At 36.8% G+C, this 19,074-nt stretch overlaps 4 protein-coding genes and 1 pseudogene across 4 annotated transcripts; 2 read left to right on the top strand and 3 right to left on the bottom strand.

Annotated features, from left to right (window-relative positions):
- LOC111831122 overlaps nt 1-2,018 on the bottom strand; it is a 4,211-nt pseudogene extending 2,193 nt beyond the window's left edge.
- Nucleotides 2,019-8,395: 6,377 nt separating this feature from the next.
- LOC17889130 (B3 domain-containing transcription factor NGA1) lies at nt 8,396-9,749 on the top strand. The gene has a single exon (XM_006294556.2). The coding sequence runs from the start codon at nt 8,773-8,775 to the stop codon at nt 9,733-9,735; it is 963 nt and encodes a 320-aa protein (XP_006294618.1). The 5' UTR covers nt 8,396-8,772; the 3' UTR covers nt 9,736-9,749.
- Nucleotides 9,750-12,128: 2,379 nt separating this feature from the next.
- On the bottom strand, nt 12,129-13,705 carry LOC17887622 (probable inactive purple acid phosphatase 14). The gene is made up of 4 exons (XM_023785166.1): nt 13,411-13,705; nt 12,565-13,246; nt 12,299-12,474; nt 12,129-12,210 (listed from the first exon to the last, which is right to left on the bottom strand). Exons 1-4 carry the CDS (start codon nt 13,703-13,705, stop codon nt 12,161-12,163), a joined length of 1,203 nt encoding a protein of 400 aa, XP_023640934.1. The 3' UTR covers nt 12,129-12,160.
- A 203-nt stretch (nt 13,706-13,908) lies between these two features.
- On the bottom strand, nt 13,909-15,501 carry LOC17888639 (uncharacterized protein C594.04c). The gene is made up of 3 exons (XM_006294540.2): nt 15,229-15,501; nt 14,853-15,116; nt 13,909-14,666 (listed from the first exon to the last, which is right to left on the bottom strand). The coding sequence occupies exons 1-3, from the start codon at nt 15,454-15,456 to the stop codon at nt 14,187-14,189; spliced, it is 972 nt and encodes a 323-aa protein (XP_006294602.1). The 5' UTR covers nt 15,457-15,501; the 3' UTR covers nt 13,909-14,186.
- A 732-nt stretch (nt 15,502-16,233) lies between these two features.
- LOC17888613 (transcription factor 25) lies at nt 16,234-18,964 on the top strand. The gene is made up of 4 exons (XM_023784427.1): nt 16,234-16,662; nt 16,894-17,411; nt 17,513-18,433; nt 18,511-18,964. The coding sequence occupies exons 1-4, from the start codon at nt 16,498-16,500 to the stop codon at nt 18,791-18,793; spliced, it is 1,887 nt and encodes a 628-aa protein (XP_023640195.1). The 5' UTR covers nt 16,234-16,497; the 3' UTR covers nt 18,794-18,964.
- Nucleotides 18,965-19,074: the final 110 nt, after the last annotated feature.

The following is a 19,074-nucleotide window of genomic DNA, read 5'->3' on the forward strand; positions in this document are numbered from 1 at the left end:
CTTGCCCGAGCGATTTGAAGGCCTTGGATTTTGCCTTGCCATTCTGCTTCATTTAACTGAGCCACAAGGGCTTCAGTACAAAGTATAAAAAGAAAGGGAGAAATTGGATCCCCTTGCCTGATTCCCCGGGAAGGTTTTATATGAACTCTCGGGGTACCATTTATGATAACTTGGTACGACACCGAGGAAATACAAAACATTATCATATCAACCCATCTTTGGGCGAAACCCATTTTCAGCATCAGAGCATTAAGGAAGGACCATTCCACACGATCATAAGCTTTACTCATATCTGTTTTAATAGCCATAAAATTCTTCCGACAATTCGAATTTGTACGGAGAGCGTGGAAATTCTCCTGAGCAATCATGATATTATCCGTAATAAGACGTCCGGACACAAAGGCGGACTGAGTCTAAGAAATCAAATCCGGAAGAAATTTCTTCAAACGAAGACTGAGAATCTTTGAGAGGACCTTGTAACATACATTACATAAACTTATTGGCCTGAATTCCTTCATCGATCTAGGTCTTTCAGTTTTTGGAATAAGACAAATGTTTGTCTCATTCAGAGATTCATCAAAAGAACCGGTAGAATGGAACTCTTGGGCTAGTTTGACAAGGTCATCTCCTACAATATCCCAGAACCGCTGGTAAAATAAGGCCGTCAGGCCATCAGGACCTGGAGTCTTCTCAGGGTTGAGGGAAAAAAGGGCCCGTTTGACCTCATCAGAAGAGAATTCTCTAGTGAGAGATTGATTTATTTCTTCAGTTATAGACACGGGAATAGCCCGGAGGACTGAATCCAAATCCTGGGGATTGGAGGATCTAAATAAATCTTTGAAATATGAGACTGCTAAGTCCTCAATACCATCCTCATTATCTACCCATCTGCTATCCTGGTCTAATAGACCAGTAATCCTATTTTTAGCCCGTCGTTGTTTGGTAGTAGCATGGAAGAACTTTGTATTCTTATCCCCATGTTTTAGCGACGTCTCACGACTTCTTGTCTGCCAATACAGCTCCTCCTCTCTATATGCATCACACATTTTCCATTTTAACTCTAAAAGAGCTTCAGAGGAAATCTCTGGATTATCTTGAGATGCGTCAATCTTAGATTGAAGGCTCATGATAAGTTTTTCGGAATTGGTTACGATAGACTTCTTCCAATTTTAAATAGACACCCGACAGGTTTTAATCTTTCGGGGAAGAAAGCCGCCTCGGCCATGTCTAGAGAACCTCCAACCCGCCTTGACAGCCTCCTTTAAGCCAGGTTTTCCAATCCACCTCTTATCAAACATAAACCTTTTGAAAATTCTATGAGGTCTATTTTGAACGGAGGCTAACATGGGTCTGTGGTCTGATCCCCACATTTTAAGATACTCCACGTTTGTGTGGGAAAAGATATGGTGCCATTCTTCGTTTCCCAGGGCCCTGTCTAGGCGAGAGCGGATTAAGCCACATTGACGACGTCCGACCCAAGAAAAGAAATTCCCCGTAAATGGAAACTCAAGCATACCACAATTGTCAATCATAGTCCGAAAGGGAAGAAAGGAAGATTCCGATCTCCGTTTCCCCCCTTTCTTTTCATGATTTCCGGTGATCTCATTGAAATCTCCAATCATGAACCAAGGTTCAGAGCGATTAATCCCTATCCTGGTTAGTCGTTCCCAAACTTCTTCACGGTTTTGAACAACCGGATCGCCATAAACAAAAGTAATAAAAACACGGTTTCCATCAATAATGGTTTCAATATCCATTAACCGATCACTAAGATACAGGAATTGAACCGGATAATCCCTAGAATGCATAAGAGCAAGACCTCCACTCGTACCTAACGGTTCAATCGTTTTAAGACAATCAAACCGTAATGTAGCTTGAAGTTCTTGAAGATACAAAAGATCATTTTTTGTCTCCGAAAGAAATAGAAAACCTGGAGAAAACATTCGACACATTTCCTCCAGTCGGCGCTTGGTAAGTTTTGCTCGCGCCCCTTGACAATTCCATGCTAAAATCCTCATAAGTGAGATCCGGAGCAAGATTTAAATCCCACCGTACTAAAGTTGAAATGGGTAATCTTAAACAAAGAGAATAAAAACTCCTTTGTACAAGGGAAAACACTAAAAAATTTTAGTTTCAGTAAAAAAAATCCTTGCTTGACAATTTCCTTAAATGTTATCTCAGAAAATGAAAATGAAGATACTCATCTTAAGATGATTACACTTTTTGCAAAGGAAGATGAAGGATGTGCAAATAAGCTGTCCTTAGAAAGACCACATAATCATGTTGATAGTTGATTTTTGTTTTTGAAAGAGCCGGTGGACAGATCTTAGCAAAAACTTGCTAGAAAAGAGGATATTGAAGCCTTTGTGATTGCAGAGTAATAGCCTTAGCTCTGAGATATATATAAGAGGAGATCTCAAACAAGTCAAGTGAATTTAAAAGTTGTAGAGATAGATCTACACCAACTGAATACATATCCAAGAAAAATAGTAGGATGGTTGACAAGAGGAGGAGGAGAGGAGCTCAGATCTGTTTTCTGAGATCCATTTCCATCATTTCGCCATTGACCGTACAAATCACTATTAGAGTGAGAATCCACTCAAGAAGCTATGTGGAGAGGGAACTGCAATAGAGCTCGCCAACAATGGCGGATAAGCAATGACGAACAAGTTGCATCGACTAAGAGCACACCACGTTTAGACATGGGAATAACATTACTAAAGATTGATGTCGGGAGAGAAGCAATGAAAGTCAGCTGGCCAGAGAGGCTTTCCCCCTTCTTCTTCTTCTTCTGCTTCTTTTTCTTCTCAAGACCGATTCCAAACGCACGAATCTCAAAGCTAACGGGCATAAACACCACCGTCGCAGGCGACGGGAAGAGACGTAATCCAGAGTTTGGTAAAGGTACAGATCTAGACGAAACTTAATAATAAGAATCTCTGATTGGGCTCTCTGAGGCTGGTCTGAGTTGGTGAATCAAAAACACGCATCATTTTCCATCCAAATCACTCTCATGTGAACCCCCTTTCCTTCCCACTTGGCTCTCTCCTATTCCATCCCCCATTACTCATTTTCCTTAATTCTCTACTACATTAACTCTTCTTTTTGCACATGAACTTTCAAGATGCATGCTTGATTAAAGTCTAGTTATATGTTAAGGAGATATATGGTTGGCTAGAGAGAGATGGGAGATGGAGAGAGAGAGAGTCCTAGACTCTTGGGGGGGGGAAATTGACAACTGGCTCATGTTGTTGCCATTATCGCACCACCGATATATATATATGTACATATTCTCCATTTTTTTTTATATATAATTTTCGAATTTAACCAGAAAAAAATAATATATATATATATATATATATGTAATGGACCGCCTCGTACTTTTTTTTCACTACCTCTTCGATGGCGACCGATCTTTATACTAAATGAATTATCATATCTCTTTTTACACATACAATAATGGTCTATTTTAATTTAACACGATCGAGTGGTGTGACTCTACACTACAGAGATCGCGTCGGTCCAAATTAGCCTGCAACTAATTTTTTTATTATTTTATTATTATATTTCCTTTATATATATATAAAAAGAAACCCTAATTTTTCTAAAGGCTACGTTTTATTGTCTTGCCCACAATACGACACCTCTCGATGGATCGAGCAAAAGCCACGCCTTGCATGCGCTGCCCCAACCGATTCTTCAAACTATTTATTTATAACCTTTTCATTTTGTTTCCGACGTGGAATTAAATGTTATAAGATTGTTTATTTTTATTTTTTTCTGTTGTTGTTGTGTGGTTAATTAATGGTTAGTTACGTTATAGCTGAAACTAACCTTTTCAGAGGACTCATTTGGTTTTTAATTAAGATGCAATTATAAACAGACACACTCCACACTCCACAGAGAGAGTTTAGCCTTGGCATTTGCAAAGAGGCCGGGAAGACTCTCTAGTGGGATAAGAGGGGTTGTATTGTAGGAGATGGACTAAAAGAAAGGAGCGCGAGTGGGCAGTTTTAAACAACTACTATAGACTTAATAATTTAGTGGAATAGTCTGTTTTTGATCAGAGAGTATACAATTACAGAGAGTGGTCCTTACCCTAAACCCCATCTTTTCTTCTTTCATTACCATATGCTAATATATATCTCTCTCTAGCTTAGCTATATACACACACCTACTCTCCATCATTCTCATAAGCTAATTTGGTACATTAAACTATAGTAATTAGTACCGTACCCATAAAGTGGCTTTTGCGGGAAATCATACTTTAATCCCACAAAAACAACGACTAACTAGCTACTTGGATCGTTATTTCTGTGGGTCAATTCACACGATCAGTATGACATAAATTAACGTACAAATTTGGGAGGTCAGAAACGATCTTATCACCAGTGAAAGGTTGATCATTTGTTTTGTGATTATATGGGACTATTTTTAAAAATAATTTGGTTGTATCATTTGACTGTGACTTATTTTGTTAACAACGTGTTTTGGCTTTAAAAGCAATGACTAATGAGAAGTACATATTATATTATTGGCTTTGAAAGAAGAAACAAAACAATGGATTGTGGGTGTTTTAATAGTTATATATGATGTTAATCAAACAAAACACATTCATCAAATTATACCGACAGAATTCTGTTTTTTTTTTTTTAACGTGAGCATTGTAAGTTTGTAACGATAAGAATATACTTGGTAACATATATAGCTAATAAAATTATTAACCCGATTCGCTATGCATTGAACTTTTATCTACTCGACGACTCAAGCTATATATATTGATATATAGCAAAATAAACAAAACAACCACACGCTCCGTTAACCATTTTAGATATTATTATATTTAGATCATCGAACATAGATTATTTGTAAGGTAAGTTGATGCATTTTTATTGTTCGACTTGAAGTTAAAAGTTAAAAATACTTTTGATAGATAGGAATTGAATAGTGAGATGCATAGGAATAGAGAGGTCCCGTGGCTAATATAGGGCATAGCTTTGAAAAGGACGACGCTGTGGTTTCCTCGTAGTTTCTTTGATAATTTTTGTATTATTCCTTCTCTCTCTACACGAAATTAAAGTAAGTAATACTATAGAGATGACCATATATGCATATGTAAATGTTGGAAAAAATTAGAAAATATCGAGTTGGAGAACAAAAAGAATAGTGTGGTCATTTATATAAAGAAAGATTTTGATCGTATTGCCTTTTGTTGTGCTTCGCTATTTTTTGCAAATTTTGGGGGAAAAGAGATTGCATCCTTCACATTTATTTTGCTGATATTTATTATCCAGCCTAATTCGATATACAGGCTTCATTTTTAATAAGATGCGCGTGGGAGACATAACGCATTGTTTGAAATTTTACAAAGAAAAGAAGATAAGCCATGCAATGATTATGAATAACAGTCATTTATATACTTCAAATACAGTTTGATACAATTAGATCTGTATTATTAATAATTATAATTTTGACTAAAAATGCAAAATATATAAGATTCGTATCAATAACGATGAAACAGAAGAAAACAATGCATTGTCTAGTGAGGCTTTTGTGTCCAACCAATTATATATGTACTGAGGATGAGAAATTGGACCACGTTTATCGATGTTCCTTTTACCTACTGCTTGTTTTTTTTTTTTTTTTTTTCGTTTTCTTCTAATCGAGTTCTCTTAATTACGCCAACTTAATTAATATAAGCTCAGCCGTCAATATAAAAAATATATATAGACTGATGGTAAAAGAAGAAGAAGAAGGTTTTAAGTAGTAATCGGCTAGCTAATAATTAACGTCGATCGATTAACATGAAAACACAACCACATGATGACTAGTACATTTCTGTTTTAATAAAGTTATAAGCTTTAATCATTAACCAGCCATTCATTACATTTAAACCAAAAATTGGATAAAGGAACGTACGTGAAGGTTGCTTAGTCTCTTTCAGGACCACGTACGTACACATGTTTTAAGATTAACATTGACTATACGTGAAAACAATTAATTTATTAGTTGTTAAGGGTTTGCCAGGGTTCAAGTGTTACGTGTCATGCTCGAGAGCAACATATGTAACGTTACTATACGTATAAATGTATAATAACATCGTTACATGAATAAAACCAAAAACAAAAACATATGCGCTGGTGTTAGTACGATGCGCTGGAGCAAACAAATGTATCGATTTTCGTTTTATGTGAAAAGTTATACTATATATCTTCTTGAGCCATAAACTTTCAGATTCTTTGGCCTGTCCAAGAACAAGACCATGTCTATTTTTCTTATTTTATTCGATTGATAAAACTTTTTATCATAAAAGAGGTTCCTATACATTTTGTTTTCTCTCTCATGGTGGAGTTTTGTGACATTACAAGCGAGAGCATATATCATATATGACGAGTAGTAGTAAAAAAAAAAACAAAAAAAAAAAACACTACATTAATGATGCAATTCTACAAAAGCATGATTTCTAATTTAAGCTTTAGTTAACTGTATTTCATTTTTAGTTAGTCGAAAATTAAGTACCATTTCCTTGTATTAACAGTACAATAATGCTTCGATTGCCAACAAAATATGCAGATTTATTTTCTAGGTTTTTATTATATTCTCAATCTGTTCCACTTTGATAAATTCAAATAAGAGCGATAATACGTACTGATCAGCAATATACAAATTACCGAGTGGCTTCTTCTTCTTTTTTTTTTTCTGGTTGAGTTTAAAGGTTGGTTATATATATTCTGTAACCTATTATAAACTTAACAGACTATTGTTAGTTGTTTAAATGACAGTTACATATAAATGAGGCATAAAGAGGAATTAAAGATATATATATATGAATGTGTATAATCAAAGAGATAAGAGTAGATGAAAAGAGGGTACACGAACACGAGTGTGTCGGCTTAACCTTGAAAATCCATAACCTGATTGACTTTAGAACCACGTATATAAGTTGAATTGAGTTGTTAGTCATATACTCCTATATGTAGAGTATAGTATTTATTTAGCGATTATGAATATATATCTAGATCTAGATTTCGCCTGACCAGTTCTTTTAAAGAAAAAGTAATTAGCCAACCAAACATAATAAGAAGATGGAGATTGATAGGTAATCTGATCATGATATTGCGAAGATGCAATTAATAACCAAAAAAAATATGATATATTATCAATCAGTCCTTGAAGAAAATTTGACTAATCGACTTTTTATATCTTATCAACCTATCATTTAAATTCATACTAAATGATAAGTAGATCAATTTAAGAATTCTTCAAAATATATACTTTATCTGTTTAATAGGCAAAAAAAAAAAAAACAATTTAAAACAAATTAATTTTTTAGGTTTAACAATCACGTTCCATTCAATTCGAGATAGACATGAAAACTTATATCATGCCCTTTTTACAAATGTGTTCATAATTTTATAACAAAATAAGGAATAAAAGTAACATATATATACTATTTTTGAATTAGAAACTCATGATTGTTTAACAACTCACATACTTTTATTTTTATACAATTTTTAGTTTCGTCTAAAAAATTAATGGTTTTGATGTTTTATATGTAATGCAACGTAGCAACGAGAGTACACAAAAGTAGCAAGTGAAAAAAACACACAAAATAAAGAGGTCATTGGAAATACAAAAAAAAGGACAGGTAAGAGGTATGAATGTTTGTGATTAATATAAAAAGCATCTCTAACAAGTGGGGAAAAGTATATAACAACTGTTGCAATAATTAGTAAAACATATCACAACACTCAAACAGCAGACAATATTGTTTTTACATGTACGTATCAGTCAGTGTATAATTGTATAAACTATAAACCAATAACCATAGCAAAAAGTCAACAGTAAAGACCAAGACTAGCAAAATGCCAATTTTGTCTTTGTGAAACCAAAATTGCAGCAAACCCATATTTATATATATATAGAAAAGCTTACCTTACCTTTCGATAATTAGCATTTGTTAGGAAGAAATTATGGATAATTATTAATCATTTGATTTGTGTATGAGATTTAAGATTCTATATGCAAAACAAAAACAAAACAAAATCTCCCTAAGCACACGACATTATCATCTCTCTTCTCCTCATATCCCAACCATCAACTACTACGTTGTTGGCAAGCATTTTGTTTTCGATTCTCAAGCATGTATAGTTGGCAAATGAATAGTAGTAATATTTTGTTTGTGTGGGGGGGATATTTATTAAAAGAAATATATAGCATAATATATGTTAAGGGTGGAAAACAAAAAAGAAACTAGCTAGGATTAGGATGGTGGTGGTAAGAAGGACAATAAGGTCACATGAACTGAATCAGATTTATTCATGGGGTCCCTCTAAATTGGTTCTACATTGCCCATATCTCCATCATTCTCATCATTAACAATATAACACTCAAGTTTTCTTTCTTCTTATTTCTCTCATTCTTCTCCTAAAACTCTTGGGACTCCCTTTCTTTTTTCCCTTTCCCTCAACTTCAAAGAGCTATATCTATTGCTTGAAACAGTAAGAGGTATATAGAGATAGAGAAGAGAAGAGAGATAGGTGTGGTGTTCATGATGATCAGTGAAAGTTAGGCTAAACCCACTTTCTATTTATGTATAATTAGGTCAATCACATCACCAATCTAACTTCTTTCCTCCTCCAATTCTCCTCCTCTCCTTCCAATTTTTAGGGTTTTGCTTCTCTTTTCTCAATTCCAAAGTCATCACCCCTCAAGAAGCTGTGAATTCATCTTTCATTATTCCCATTTCTTGGAGAGATCTGAATTCCAAAGATGATGACGGATTTGTCTCTCTCAAGAGATGGAGAGGAAGAAGAAGAAGAAGATGTGGAGAAGAAGCCTTCACAAGAAGAAGAAGAAGAAGCAGGAGCTAGAGAAGTGGCAGAGAGAGAGCACATGTTCGACAAAGTGGTGACTCCAAGTGATGTTGGGAAACTAAACAGACTCGTGATCCCAAAGCAACACGCAGAGAGATTCTTCCCTCTAGATTCATCCTCAAACGAGAAAGGTTTGCTTTTAAACTTTGAAGATCTCACAGGAAAATCTTGGAGGTTCCGTTACTCTTACTGGAACAGTAGTCAAAGCTATGTCATGACCAAAGGTTGGAGCAGATTCGTTAAAGACAAAAAGCTTGACGCCGGAGATATTGTCTCTTTCCAAAGATGTGTCGGAGACTCAGGAAGAGATAGTCGTTTGTTTATTGATTGGAGGAGACGACCTAAAGTCCCTGACCATCCTCACTTCTCCGCCGGAGCTATGTTCCCTAGGTTTTACAGTTTCCCTTCTACGAGTTACAACCTCTATAACCATCAGCAGCTGCAACGTCATCATCACGGCGGTGGTTATAACTATCATCAGATTCCGAGAGAGTTTGGCTATGGCTATTTCGTTAGGTCAGTGGACCAGAGGATGAATAATTCTGCGGCGGTGGTGGCTGATCCGTTAGTGATCGAGTCTGTGCCGGTGATGCTTAACGGAGGAGCTAGTCAGGGGCTTGTTGGAACTGCCGGGAAGAGACTGAGGCTTTTCGGAGTTGATATGGAATGTGGCGAGAGTGGAATCACCAACAGCACGGAGGAGGAATCCTCATCTTCCGGTGGGAGTTTGCCACGTGGCGGCGGCGGTGCTTCTTCATCTTCCTCTTTGTTTCAGCTGAGACTTGGAAGCCACAGTGAAGATGATCACTTGATCTCTAAGAAAGGAAAGTCCTCGTTGTCTTTTGATTTGGATCAATAATGATGATTATGATATTAGTTGGTATTTTATATATAAAAATTACACATAATTCTATATATATATATATATATATATATATATATATATATATGTGTGTGTGAAAATATAATGCATTGATTTCATTATAAATTTATTGGAGAATTGATATGTTCTAATAATATGCATGGTCTATAGTGAAATTTTATGGATTAATCGAATAGTCCTTTGTCAAGTGTTCTGGAAAATACTGATTTTGTGCATTATAGACAGTGGATAAAGTAATTCTATGGCATTTGTAAGTCTCTTTTATTGTTTCTTCATTTCTCCCTCAATTATATATCAAAGAATCAAATTATTATTTACATTTGGCAAAACAGATCATAGGGTAAGTAGTAAGATTGTAAGTCTGTATAGAGTAGGAAAAATTGGGTACAAATAAGTGAGATATTATAACAAGAGACATGAACTAGGATTGGGATCAGTGTAAACCCATGTCTCTCTTGTATGTCTCTGTGGTCTGAAAGTTTTCAGAGTTTGATGGGCTGTCTTAGAAAAGTGAATTGTCTATACCATACAGGCATATATATGTGTGTGTTGCATTTTGTATTTATATGTAGCATTAATAATTGTCCCTGCAATTAATTTGGTGATGGGTTTCTATGTTTGGTTACTAAATATGGCTGCTGCTGCTGCTTTTTTCTGAAGCTATTGCTGGATATTAGTTAGGCAGAGTTTGCAGGAGATGGGCAGTGACAAAACAATAATTTTAAAAATCTTGTTTCTTTATTTATATCACTGTGATGTCTATATTAGCAAAAAGAGAAGAGCTTCTTTCTTCTTCTTCTTCTTCTTCTTTTTTCTTCTGTTCATCTTGGGGCGATTGAAAAAGGTATCATCTGTTTTCACATATATTATCTGATGCATTTTAGTTATTTTATGAGACCCCGTATGAACAACAAAAGCTAAAGGCTACAAAAATCAAGAACTTGTTTTAAAAAATATATATTTTGTGTTCAGTTATGCTTTTTATTTTGGGTTTCTCTTTGGTCTCTTGGTCTGAACTCTGAAGTATTACACAACACATACAGTACATTGCAGAGACACATTTAATGTAAAATATATAGTATGTTTATACACATACGTTAAATGTAATGCTATATAGGTGATATGCAATTGCATCTAGTATATATGATTTATCACATGTGTGGTACGTGTACCTTATTGCTAGCATCTAATTATATGTACTTATCACCTATATCATGATGATGTATGGTGTTGTACGTCATAAACTTCTAAACGCATACATTCATTCTAAATTTCAAACTTTAGATATTTAGGGTTTCATATATAGTACAGCTAACTCCTCAACTTATACTAGCTAGAGGTTTGCAAAAGGGTATTGGTGATGCATGTGTCCCATATATACTTTTGTGTAAGTCGTAATATGGTCCATCAAAGATATTTCGTCATGAAATTTCTCTAATTCTTTAGATTAGTAGTCTAGCCAGATGAAAGTTTGAAGGTACGTAAATCAATGCTTGATATATATATATATATATATATTGTATGATATAAATTAAATTGGATCAAATTTTGTAATGCCTCTATACTGTATTTAATTAATGTGGTGGATTATATAAACTGTGAGGAGAAGATTACATCAAATGTCGAGAGATCGATGTGAATGAAAATGATCTGAAACCCGAGTCACCTAGTTGGAGGAGAATTTGGGATTTTCTCGACTCTGTTGGTTACAGAAACAAAAACAAAAAACAACATATGTACAGTATTTGATTGAAATTCTCGAACTTCTCTGCGTTTCAACGAGTGAAATTGCTTTCAACCTACTATTTCTTCCAATATTTCTTACTCAGTCCCTATATTATAAATTAGTTATATTTATCTCCCAAGATGATCAAATTTACACAAGCGTGCAAAATTGACTTATGTTAGTTAAAATATCAACTGTATAGACCCATGTTTTAAAAATCGCTAGGCTCGAGTCGGGCGGTCAAGGTGGGCTTAACGCTAGCATGATAATCGAGGATTAATCAAGAATTAGTTTTAGAGTTATTTTATTACATAAATATATGATATTAATTATATGTATATGTTAATGAAAAAACACAATATAACATACAAAATTATAATATTGGTTTCAAAATGGTATTAATTATATGAAAACATAAAACTAAATTTAAATGTTTAATAACCGATAAAAAGAGTTAGACGGAGATTAGTCGTTAATCGAAGCGGATAGGATGGGCCTAACAATTATACGAAGAGTAATTAAATCTAGGCAGAGATTTTTTAAATTTTTTTTAAAGGGATGTAGCAGAGAAGAAAACCATAACTAAGTTCTTCTTTATTATTCTAAGAAAAAAAAAAAGTAAAATCATTAGAAAAAAAACAAAACCTATCACTCTACAAAGCTCCGGTCATTGATTTAGTGCTGTGGTATAGTAGGGCAATAAAACCCAATATTTATATCATCCGCTGCAATAAAACAAAATTAAAATTAAGATGAGAACAAAAAAACTCCAAATATCTCTACTATATAGATCTGATCATGAGATATACTTACTAGTGTTCTTGGACCAGAGAAGTTGAGTATCAATCAAAGAATGATTCTCATCATCGAGCCGTTTCCAAGTTTTGATTGTATCAACGGCTCCCCAATGTCCATACTTACTCTTCTCAAGCTGAGCTTCGACCACCCTTGCTCTCCTAGCCCAACCAACCTTTCCATACCCATGATACCTAAAAACAGAGATCCAGAAGCGTGTTTTATAAGGAAGGGTTTATTTAATTACAAGTGAGTTATAATAGCGTGTGGTACAAGTTAGTTACCCGGCACCGCCAGCGTAACAGAGGTTGATTCCATGGAGTTGAGCACAGAAGTCGTTGACGTGGTCGTGACCGCTGAAAACACCTTTGACTTCGCCTCTTTCAACAAGTTTTGTGAAGAAACCAGAGTTGATAGGTGGAGCACATGTAGGTTCTTGTCTCACTCCAGTCATCTCCGTCGATTTGTTGAACAACGAAAACTCCGGCATGGGAATGTGGAGGTAAACCAGCCCCGGCGCAGTACCATTCTGGGGGAATGGCCACCTCTTGTGTTCCATCTCGAGCCATTTAGAAGTGTGTTCATACCAATTCTGCTGAGAGGTTTTGACCCAGTCGTATTTGTAAATAAATCCCTTGAGATCCGTGTAAGCTCCACCGTCGAGTAGATAAAGATTGAGAATGGATTTGAAGAAGAGAGGAGAGCCAAAAGGACCCTCGATTTGTAGATTGTAATTCCCGAAACCATCGATTTGGTATAGCCAAGCATCGGGAGGGTTTACTTGAGACAACGAGTTTGGGAGTTTGACTATGTATTTCATAAGTGATTCTCTTGTCATGTCGGATTCTTGGTCGTGATTCCCCAATATGGCCACCCATGGAATCCCCGACTCGATCGCTGGAGCGAATGCCCTATCCATCGATTTTGCCACGCCGCTTGTCTCGCACAGTCCATACACATTGTCTCCTGCGTATTGAAATCAAAACAGCATTATTATAAGTTCTCGTTTTAGTTAGTTTTTTCTCCCACGCATATTAAGAAACAGATTCAAAGTTATATATACTTCATTCGAGAATATTTTACAACATGGATTAACCCTAAAATAGTGTTACACAATATCAAATTTGTACCGGAGAAGACGATGAGATCGGGCTTCTCGGAGGCGATAGTTCTCTGTAAAAAGGCGGTGGTGTTGAGATCGGAGCAGTAAGGCATTTCTGCTGGTGATACGTCGGAGCATGGCGTCTCTTTGCCAAAACCGTAGTGCAAATCTGACACTTGCAGTATCTTGAACCGACCATCAGTATTAAACCGGAGCTGCCTTCTACCGAAGGGGTAGGCAGAAACGTGACATGAAAGACATAAGTAGATCAAAGACACACTTAAAACAGAGGATAAAACTAGTCTACTCCGATTTTTAACCATTGTTTTAGGTAAGTGTGACTATGAAACTAGAGATGAGAACGAGAACAATGTCTCTTTCCTGTTTTTATAGTAATTTCGATATGATTGTCTCCCAAAGATATGATAGCATCAACTATATTTTATTCTAATGGCATATTCTACAATTTCATATGTATCTAATTATTTTGGCATTATGCTTTTGGTTTGTTATTGACGAATATTCAGACGAGAAAAAACTGCTTTCATTTCATTTTCGTGATTTTCCGAAACAAAATCGATTCGTGAATATTCAGTTTAGATAAGATAACTACTATGATCCCTTGAAAACACTAGACTTGACAAGCACAAATAGACAGACGAACACCCCACTTCTAATGCAAATTTACACACAGACCAAAGAAACATCCCAAGGAAATAGAATGAGAGGGAAAAAAACACACCAAACAATGCTCATAATACACAACTAAAGGATCTCTAGAAACACTATCGAAACAAAGCTTCTTCAAGTGGTCTTGTCTTTAGTAGCAACAGCATGAGATTTGAACCATGGAATCCACACCGAGGTTGTCTTCTGATAGGCTCTATAAGCTTCAGCTCTGTACTGTTGTTTGACCATCCGACGCTCGACAAGAATTGTTACATAGACCAGACACAGAGTGTTGACCAATGCACCAATCAAAGTCCATCCTTGACCAAGGTTCCAAGCAAATATGACCAATCCCCACCACCACAATTGCTCTCCCAAGTAATTAGGATGTCTAGAGTAACGCCACAAACCGGTGTCGAGATTGGGGATTTTAGGCTTTCCTTGCTCCTTGAGTAGTTGGTTCCCGGTTACAAACTCGTGAAGCTGTGTGTCTGCGTAGTATGCCATGACGATTCCCGTCAAACAGATAGCCAAGGAAACGAAATCCCAGATGTTTAGTGGCGCATCGACGGAATGGATGACATATAAAGGTAGACATATCCCAATGAGGAAGATCTGAGTAAATTTTGGAAAATGAGAAGCTTAATGAGAAACAAGAAAAAATACATATAGAGAAGCTAAGCAGCAAATATAGATAGATTGAACAATTTATCACTAAAGCCCTTTAACCAAAAAGAATCTACTTATTTCTGAACTATCCTCATAACAGGCAATTCACCGAACAGTTGGTAGACAAGGTACCTGCTGGGAAACGTAGACAGAGAAGAAGGAGAGCCACCACCAGTGTCTCCCGTACTGTTTCCGTAAGTCGTTGAATCTCCAGTCCTCTCTAGCACCCCATTCCCAATTCTCCCGCCGGAAATAGTTGTGAGTCAACCTAATACTCCAAACCCATGTCAGAATTATCACAATCATGGATCTCCACTTATTGTACTGTCCCAGTGGATGCGACGCGAAGTAATGAACCAGCATTACTGGTATCACCGTCCAATACACATCGATCATCTGCCCACATTAACAGACGTATCAAATTAGAAATCTGACATTTCAGAAAGAGATCATCAAATTTCAAAATTTCAACAAATGGGTAAACATTTTGGAGACTATGGAAGCGTACCCAGTGGCTAGATTGGAGTAAGCCGATGATCCAGAAGAGCACATTGACGTTAAAGAAGAAGAGAAGGTTTGCCAATAGAAGCGGATGATTCAAACACCATGAATAACTAGAGGAAAGCTCTGAATCGGAAGCTAAAGAGTGGTTATTACGGAGAAATGTGAGGTAGAAGACGATAGAAGGAAGTGGAGCAAGGAATGCAACAATGGCGTTTCTAAGATTCCGATTCATTTTTGGGTCTGGAAGAGGAGGAAGGAAGTCGTTGTTGGCCAATTACAAGGCGGAGAGTTGCAATTTATAAACTGAGAGCTAAAAAAAAAAGAAAAAGGAATCTCACTTTGGACTTGTGGGTTTTGGTTAGCTGTGGCGTGTATGGGCCCTAGTAGGCCCACTTTGATCACCGATATGATTAGCGCCTTCTGTTTGTTTATATACTTTTGGTGAAAATTTTAAAATATAATCAACTGTAGAAAAAGTTTAGCTTTTTGTCAAAAGAGCCGCAAAAAGTCAGTAATGAAGAAAATAATTGGAGTATGATTTTGGATCGTTATAATGATATATGATGATGGTATGAGATTTTTGACTATTAATCTATATAATGAAAGTAATAGTGTAAACTATACACTCTTATTTGTCGATATAAAATCCAAAATAATAGCAGAAATAGGGACAAATAATTATATATGTTAAATAAAAATGAGAGCATGAGGAGAGAATCGCAATCATACAGTGAAAAATGTGATTAGTTTAACTTTTGAAGTAAAAGTGAAGATATCACTAAGAGATAATTAGCGTTGCTCCTGGTGACTCTAATTATTAGCGTAGCCGAAAGGCATTGGATTCTAATTTAATCAGATTCTCCATATTCTATAATATTAACACCTTTATATGCGGTCCAAATTTGAACTTTAATGTATTGTATAATTTATAGCTTACATCATACATCCATGGAAGAGTTTGATTAATGCGACATTGGTTGATGTTAAAAAAAAAAAGAAAGGAAACGAAGTCGCTTCTTTCTTCCGCATCTCGGTTCGTCTTTTCAATATCTCCCTGGTATAGGAATCCCAGTTTGACCGGTTTAATGGTGCCGGTTCAGTACAAACCGAAAAGAAACCCTCTCGGCCTCTCCTCTCAAAAGGTCAAGAGAAGCGAGGGATTTTAAGCATATCGACCGTCGACATATCTAATCATCTCTCGGTGTCGCCGCCTTTCTCCGCCGTCTTAAAATCGACCTTGTTTGATTTTCGAGACGACGAAAGAGACCTAACGATGTCTGGGAGGTTGCTGAAGAAGGTTCTCCAGGAACATGAAGAATCCAAACAACGGAATCATCACGAAGAAGAAGAGGAAGAAGATGATGATGAAGAAGAATTGGGAGCCCGTTCTTCGATTAATCCGTTTGACCTCTTGAACGAAGATGATGAAGATCCTGAGGTCAGTCTGTTACCTCCAAATTTGACTATTAGGTTGTTTAGTCGATTGTAGCATCTGCAAATTTTGTCCTCTTCCGTGTACGAAGGTCTCTGATTGCAATAGGTTGATCTTAGATGTTTATGGTTTTTGTTTCTGATGATGTCTGGAGCTATCTGTTCTGATGATCAGTGATTAATCTTTTGTTGGTGGTAGAAGTGAAGTGTTTCTGTAACAATTTGGGTTTGATTGCAGGAGATAGAGATTGATGATGAGGCTATAGTCGAGGAGAAGAACGAAGATGCGGATCACTTGTCAAAGAATGTACAGCCGGTGTCTAAGAATAAGTCAAAGAAAAAGAAGAAGAAGAAAAACAAAGAGAGTGGTTCCAATGTGGCCAAGCCTGAAATCAGTTTGGATGAAACTTTAGAAGCACTTGGTCTCAATGCTAACTCTAAGCTAGAAAAGGTCCAGGATTCAAAACCAAATGCTGATTCTTCGAAAAAGGCCTCTTCACGATATGTGCTGGAAATAGATCCCAAGTACCTAAATCTTGAAAATGAGCTGAGGAGAGTGTATGGTTCAAAGGCTCTGAGATCATTTGAAAGTGGCACTCAAGGTGGTGGTAGCTCTAGACTAGGACGAGGGGGAAGACGTGGAGTTCATCATATCACAAAGACGGTTCTGATATCCCCAAAGGAGAATTGGTCTCGCTGGGATCGATCTTTCTCAATGGAGTTTCTAGAGACTAAAGATGGTAACAACTACTTCAGGTAACAATTTTTACAGTTTTTTTTTTTGTTGGGTGTGTGTATTGAAGTACAGACATTGTAACTTTGTACGTCTGATGGAATATCCTGCTTTTTGTGTGTAGATATACCCATTCATCCTCATATGAGCAGGCTCAGAGGGCATTTCAGGCTGCACAGGCTATCCATGATTTGAACGGTGTAGCAAGTGTCCTTATACACCATCCTTACCATATTGAGTCGCTCATAACTATGGCGGACTACTTTAAGTTTGTTGGTGAGCATGATATGGCTGCAGATGCCATTGGAAAGTGCTTGTACGGATTGGAGCGTGCGTGGCATCCTATGTTCACTCCGTTCCAGGGTAACTGCCGGTTGGAGTTTAACCACGAGACTAACAAGCTGTTCTTCAAGACGCTTTTCACTCACATGAGAAACATGGACATGCGTGGCTGTCATAGGTCAGCGTTGGAGGTATGCAAACTCTTGCTTTCGTTGGACACGAGTGATCCAGTGGGAGCTTTGTTTTGTGTGGACTACTTTGCTTTGAGAGCAGAGGAGTATGCGTGGCTGGAGCAATTCTCTGAGGAGTACCGAGATGACAACTCATTATGGCTCTTCCCAAATTTTTCGTATTCACTTGCTATAGCCCGGGTTTATCTTGAGAAAATGGAGTCTTCATCTTCCTCAAAAGCCACTCACATAGATAGTTTGAAGTCGAGCTCTTTGGATCTAATGAAACAAGCTTTGAAGCTTCATCCGACAGTACTCAAGAAACTAGTGGACAAAGTACCTTTAAAAGATCAGGCATGGACAAAGATACTCAAGCATTCTTACTTCAGATCAGATGAATCAAAGATAATGTCCTTGGATCACCTTATCAAGATCTATGTGGAGAGGAATTACCTTATATGGAGGCTTCCAGATATACAGAAACTGCTTCGGAGTGCTGCTGATCTAGTAATTGAGTCACTTGAACAAGACGGAACCGAAGCCGAAAGCTGGCTTTGTGTAAGGAAAGAAGCTTTCTCTGCCGAGAATAACCAGTAAGTGTTCAAATCTCATTTGGAAATGTGCTTATGGCTAGAGCTGATCACTTATGGTTCCTTCTTATCCATTCCAGGTACTCTCATTTAGCAACCCATGATTTCTCTGATTCAATGCCGACTCTCCCTCCAGACAATTTGCAGAACTTTGTGGCTGATCCAAGAATGGTGGGAGGAGATCAAATGATGGGTGTAGGCGGAGGGGGAGGTCAACAGCAAGCACCACCGCCTCCACGTGATCTGGCAAATAGGAATCCATTGGCTGTGTTGATTGAGTCAATGCTTCCATGGGCACATTATGGAGATGGAGACGATGAGATTGCACGTGATGCTCACCACCAACCAGACAACAATGGCTGAATGAAAGAAGAAAACTGCTACAAATTTTATAAAATGTGGCCTTGCTTTTGTTGTACAGTGCCATTTTGATGGTTTAGTTTTAAAATAATATCATTTTTTATACTGCTACTTGCGACTACTTTCGGTAAATCGGATTTAATCACTTTCAAGTTCTTGTTTCTGATTGAATCATTGACAGCTTTAATTGCTTAAAGGTTGAGCCGGTTCAGTTTCAGGTCAAAACACGGCCACGTATCAATAATGCCGATTTCGCGCGATGAGTGTATTTATTTATTTATCTT

Source organism: Capsella rubella, unplaced genomic scaffold, assembly GCF_000375325.1.
Source record: "Capsella rubella cultivar Monte Gargano unplaced genomic scaffold, Caprub1_0 scaffold_4, whole genome shotgun sequence".
Lineage (NCBI taxonomy): Eukaryota > Viridiplantae > Streptophyta > Magnoliopsida > Brassicales > Brassicaceae > Capsella > Capsella rubella.

Excerpts from the sequence above, each read along its gene's own strand:
- LOC17888639 (XM_006294540.2), bottom strand. The coding sequence starts at position 15,456 with ATGAATCGGAATCTTAGAAACGCCATTGTTGCATTCCTTGCTCCACTT. Across the intron at positions 15,117-15,228 it reads TACTCCAATCTAGCCACTGG|ATGATCGATGTGTATTGGAC; the intron begins GTACGCTTCCAT and ends TAATGTGGGCAG. Across the intron at positions 14,667-14,852 it reads CTGTCTACGTTTCCCAGCAG|ATCTTCCTCATTGGGATATG; the intron begins GTACCTTGTCTA and ends AAATTTACTCAG.
- LOC17889130 (XM_006294556.2), top strand. The coding sequence starts at position 8,773 with ATGATGACGGATTTGTCTCTCTCAAGAGATGGAGAGGAAGAAGAAGAA.
- LOC17888613 (XM_023784427.1), top strand. The coding sequence starts at position 16,498 with ATGTCTGGGAGGTTGCTGAAGAAGGTTCTCCAGGAACATGAAGAATCC. Across the intron at positions 16,663-16,893 it reads AAGATGATGAAGATCCTGAG|GAGATAGAGATTGATGATGA; the intron begins GTCAGTCTGTTA and ends GTTTGATTGCAG. Across the intron at positions 18,434-18,510 it reads TTCTCTGCCGAGAATAACCA|GTACTCTCATTTAGCAACCC; the intron begins GTAAGTGTTCAA and ends TATCCATTCCAG.
- LOC17887622 (XM_023785166.1), bottom strand. The coding sequence starts at position 13,705 with ATGGTTAAAAATCGGAGTAGACTAGTTTTATCCTCTGTTTTAAGTGTG. Across the intron at positions 12,475-12,564 it reads TGTTACGCTGGCGGTGCCGG|GTATCATGGGTATGGAAAGG; the intron begins GTAACTAACTTG and ends CTCTGTTTTTAG. Across the intron at positions 12,211-12,298 it reads TCTCTGGTCCAAGAACACTA|CGGATGATATAAATATTGGG; the intron begins GTAAGTATATCT and ends GTTTTATTGCAG.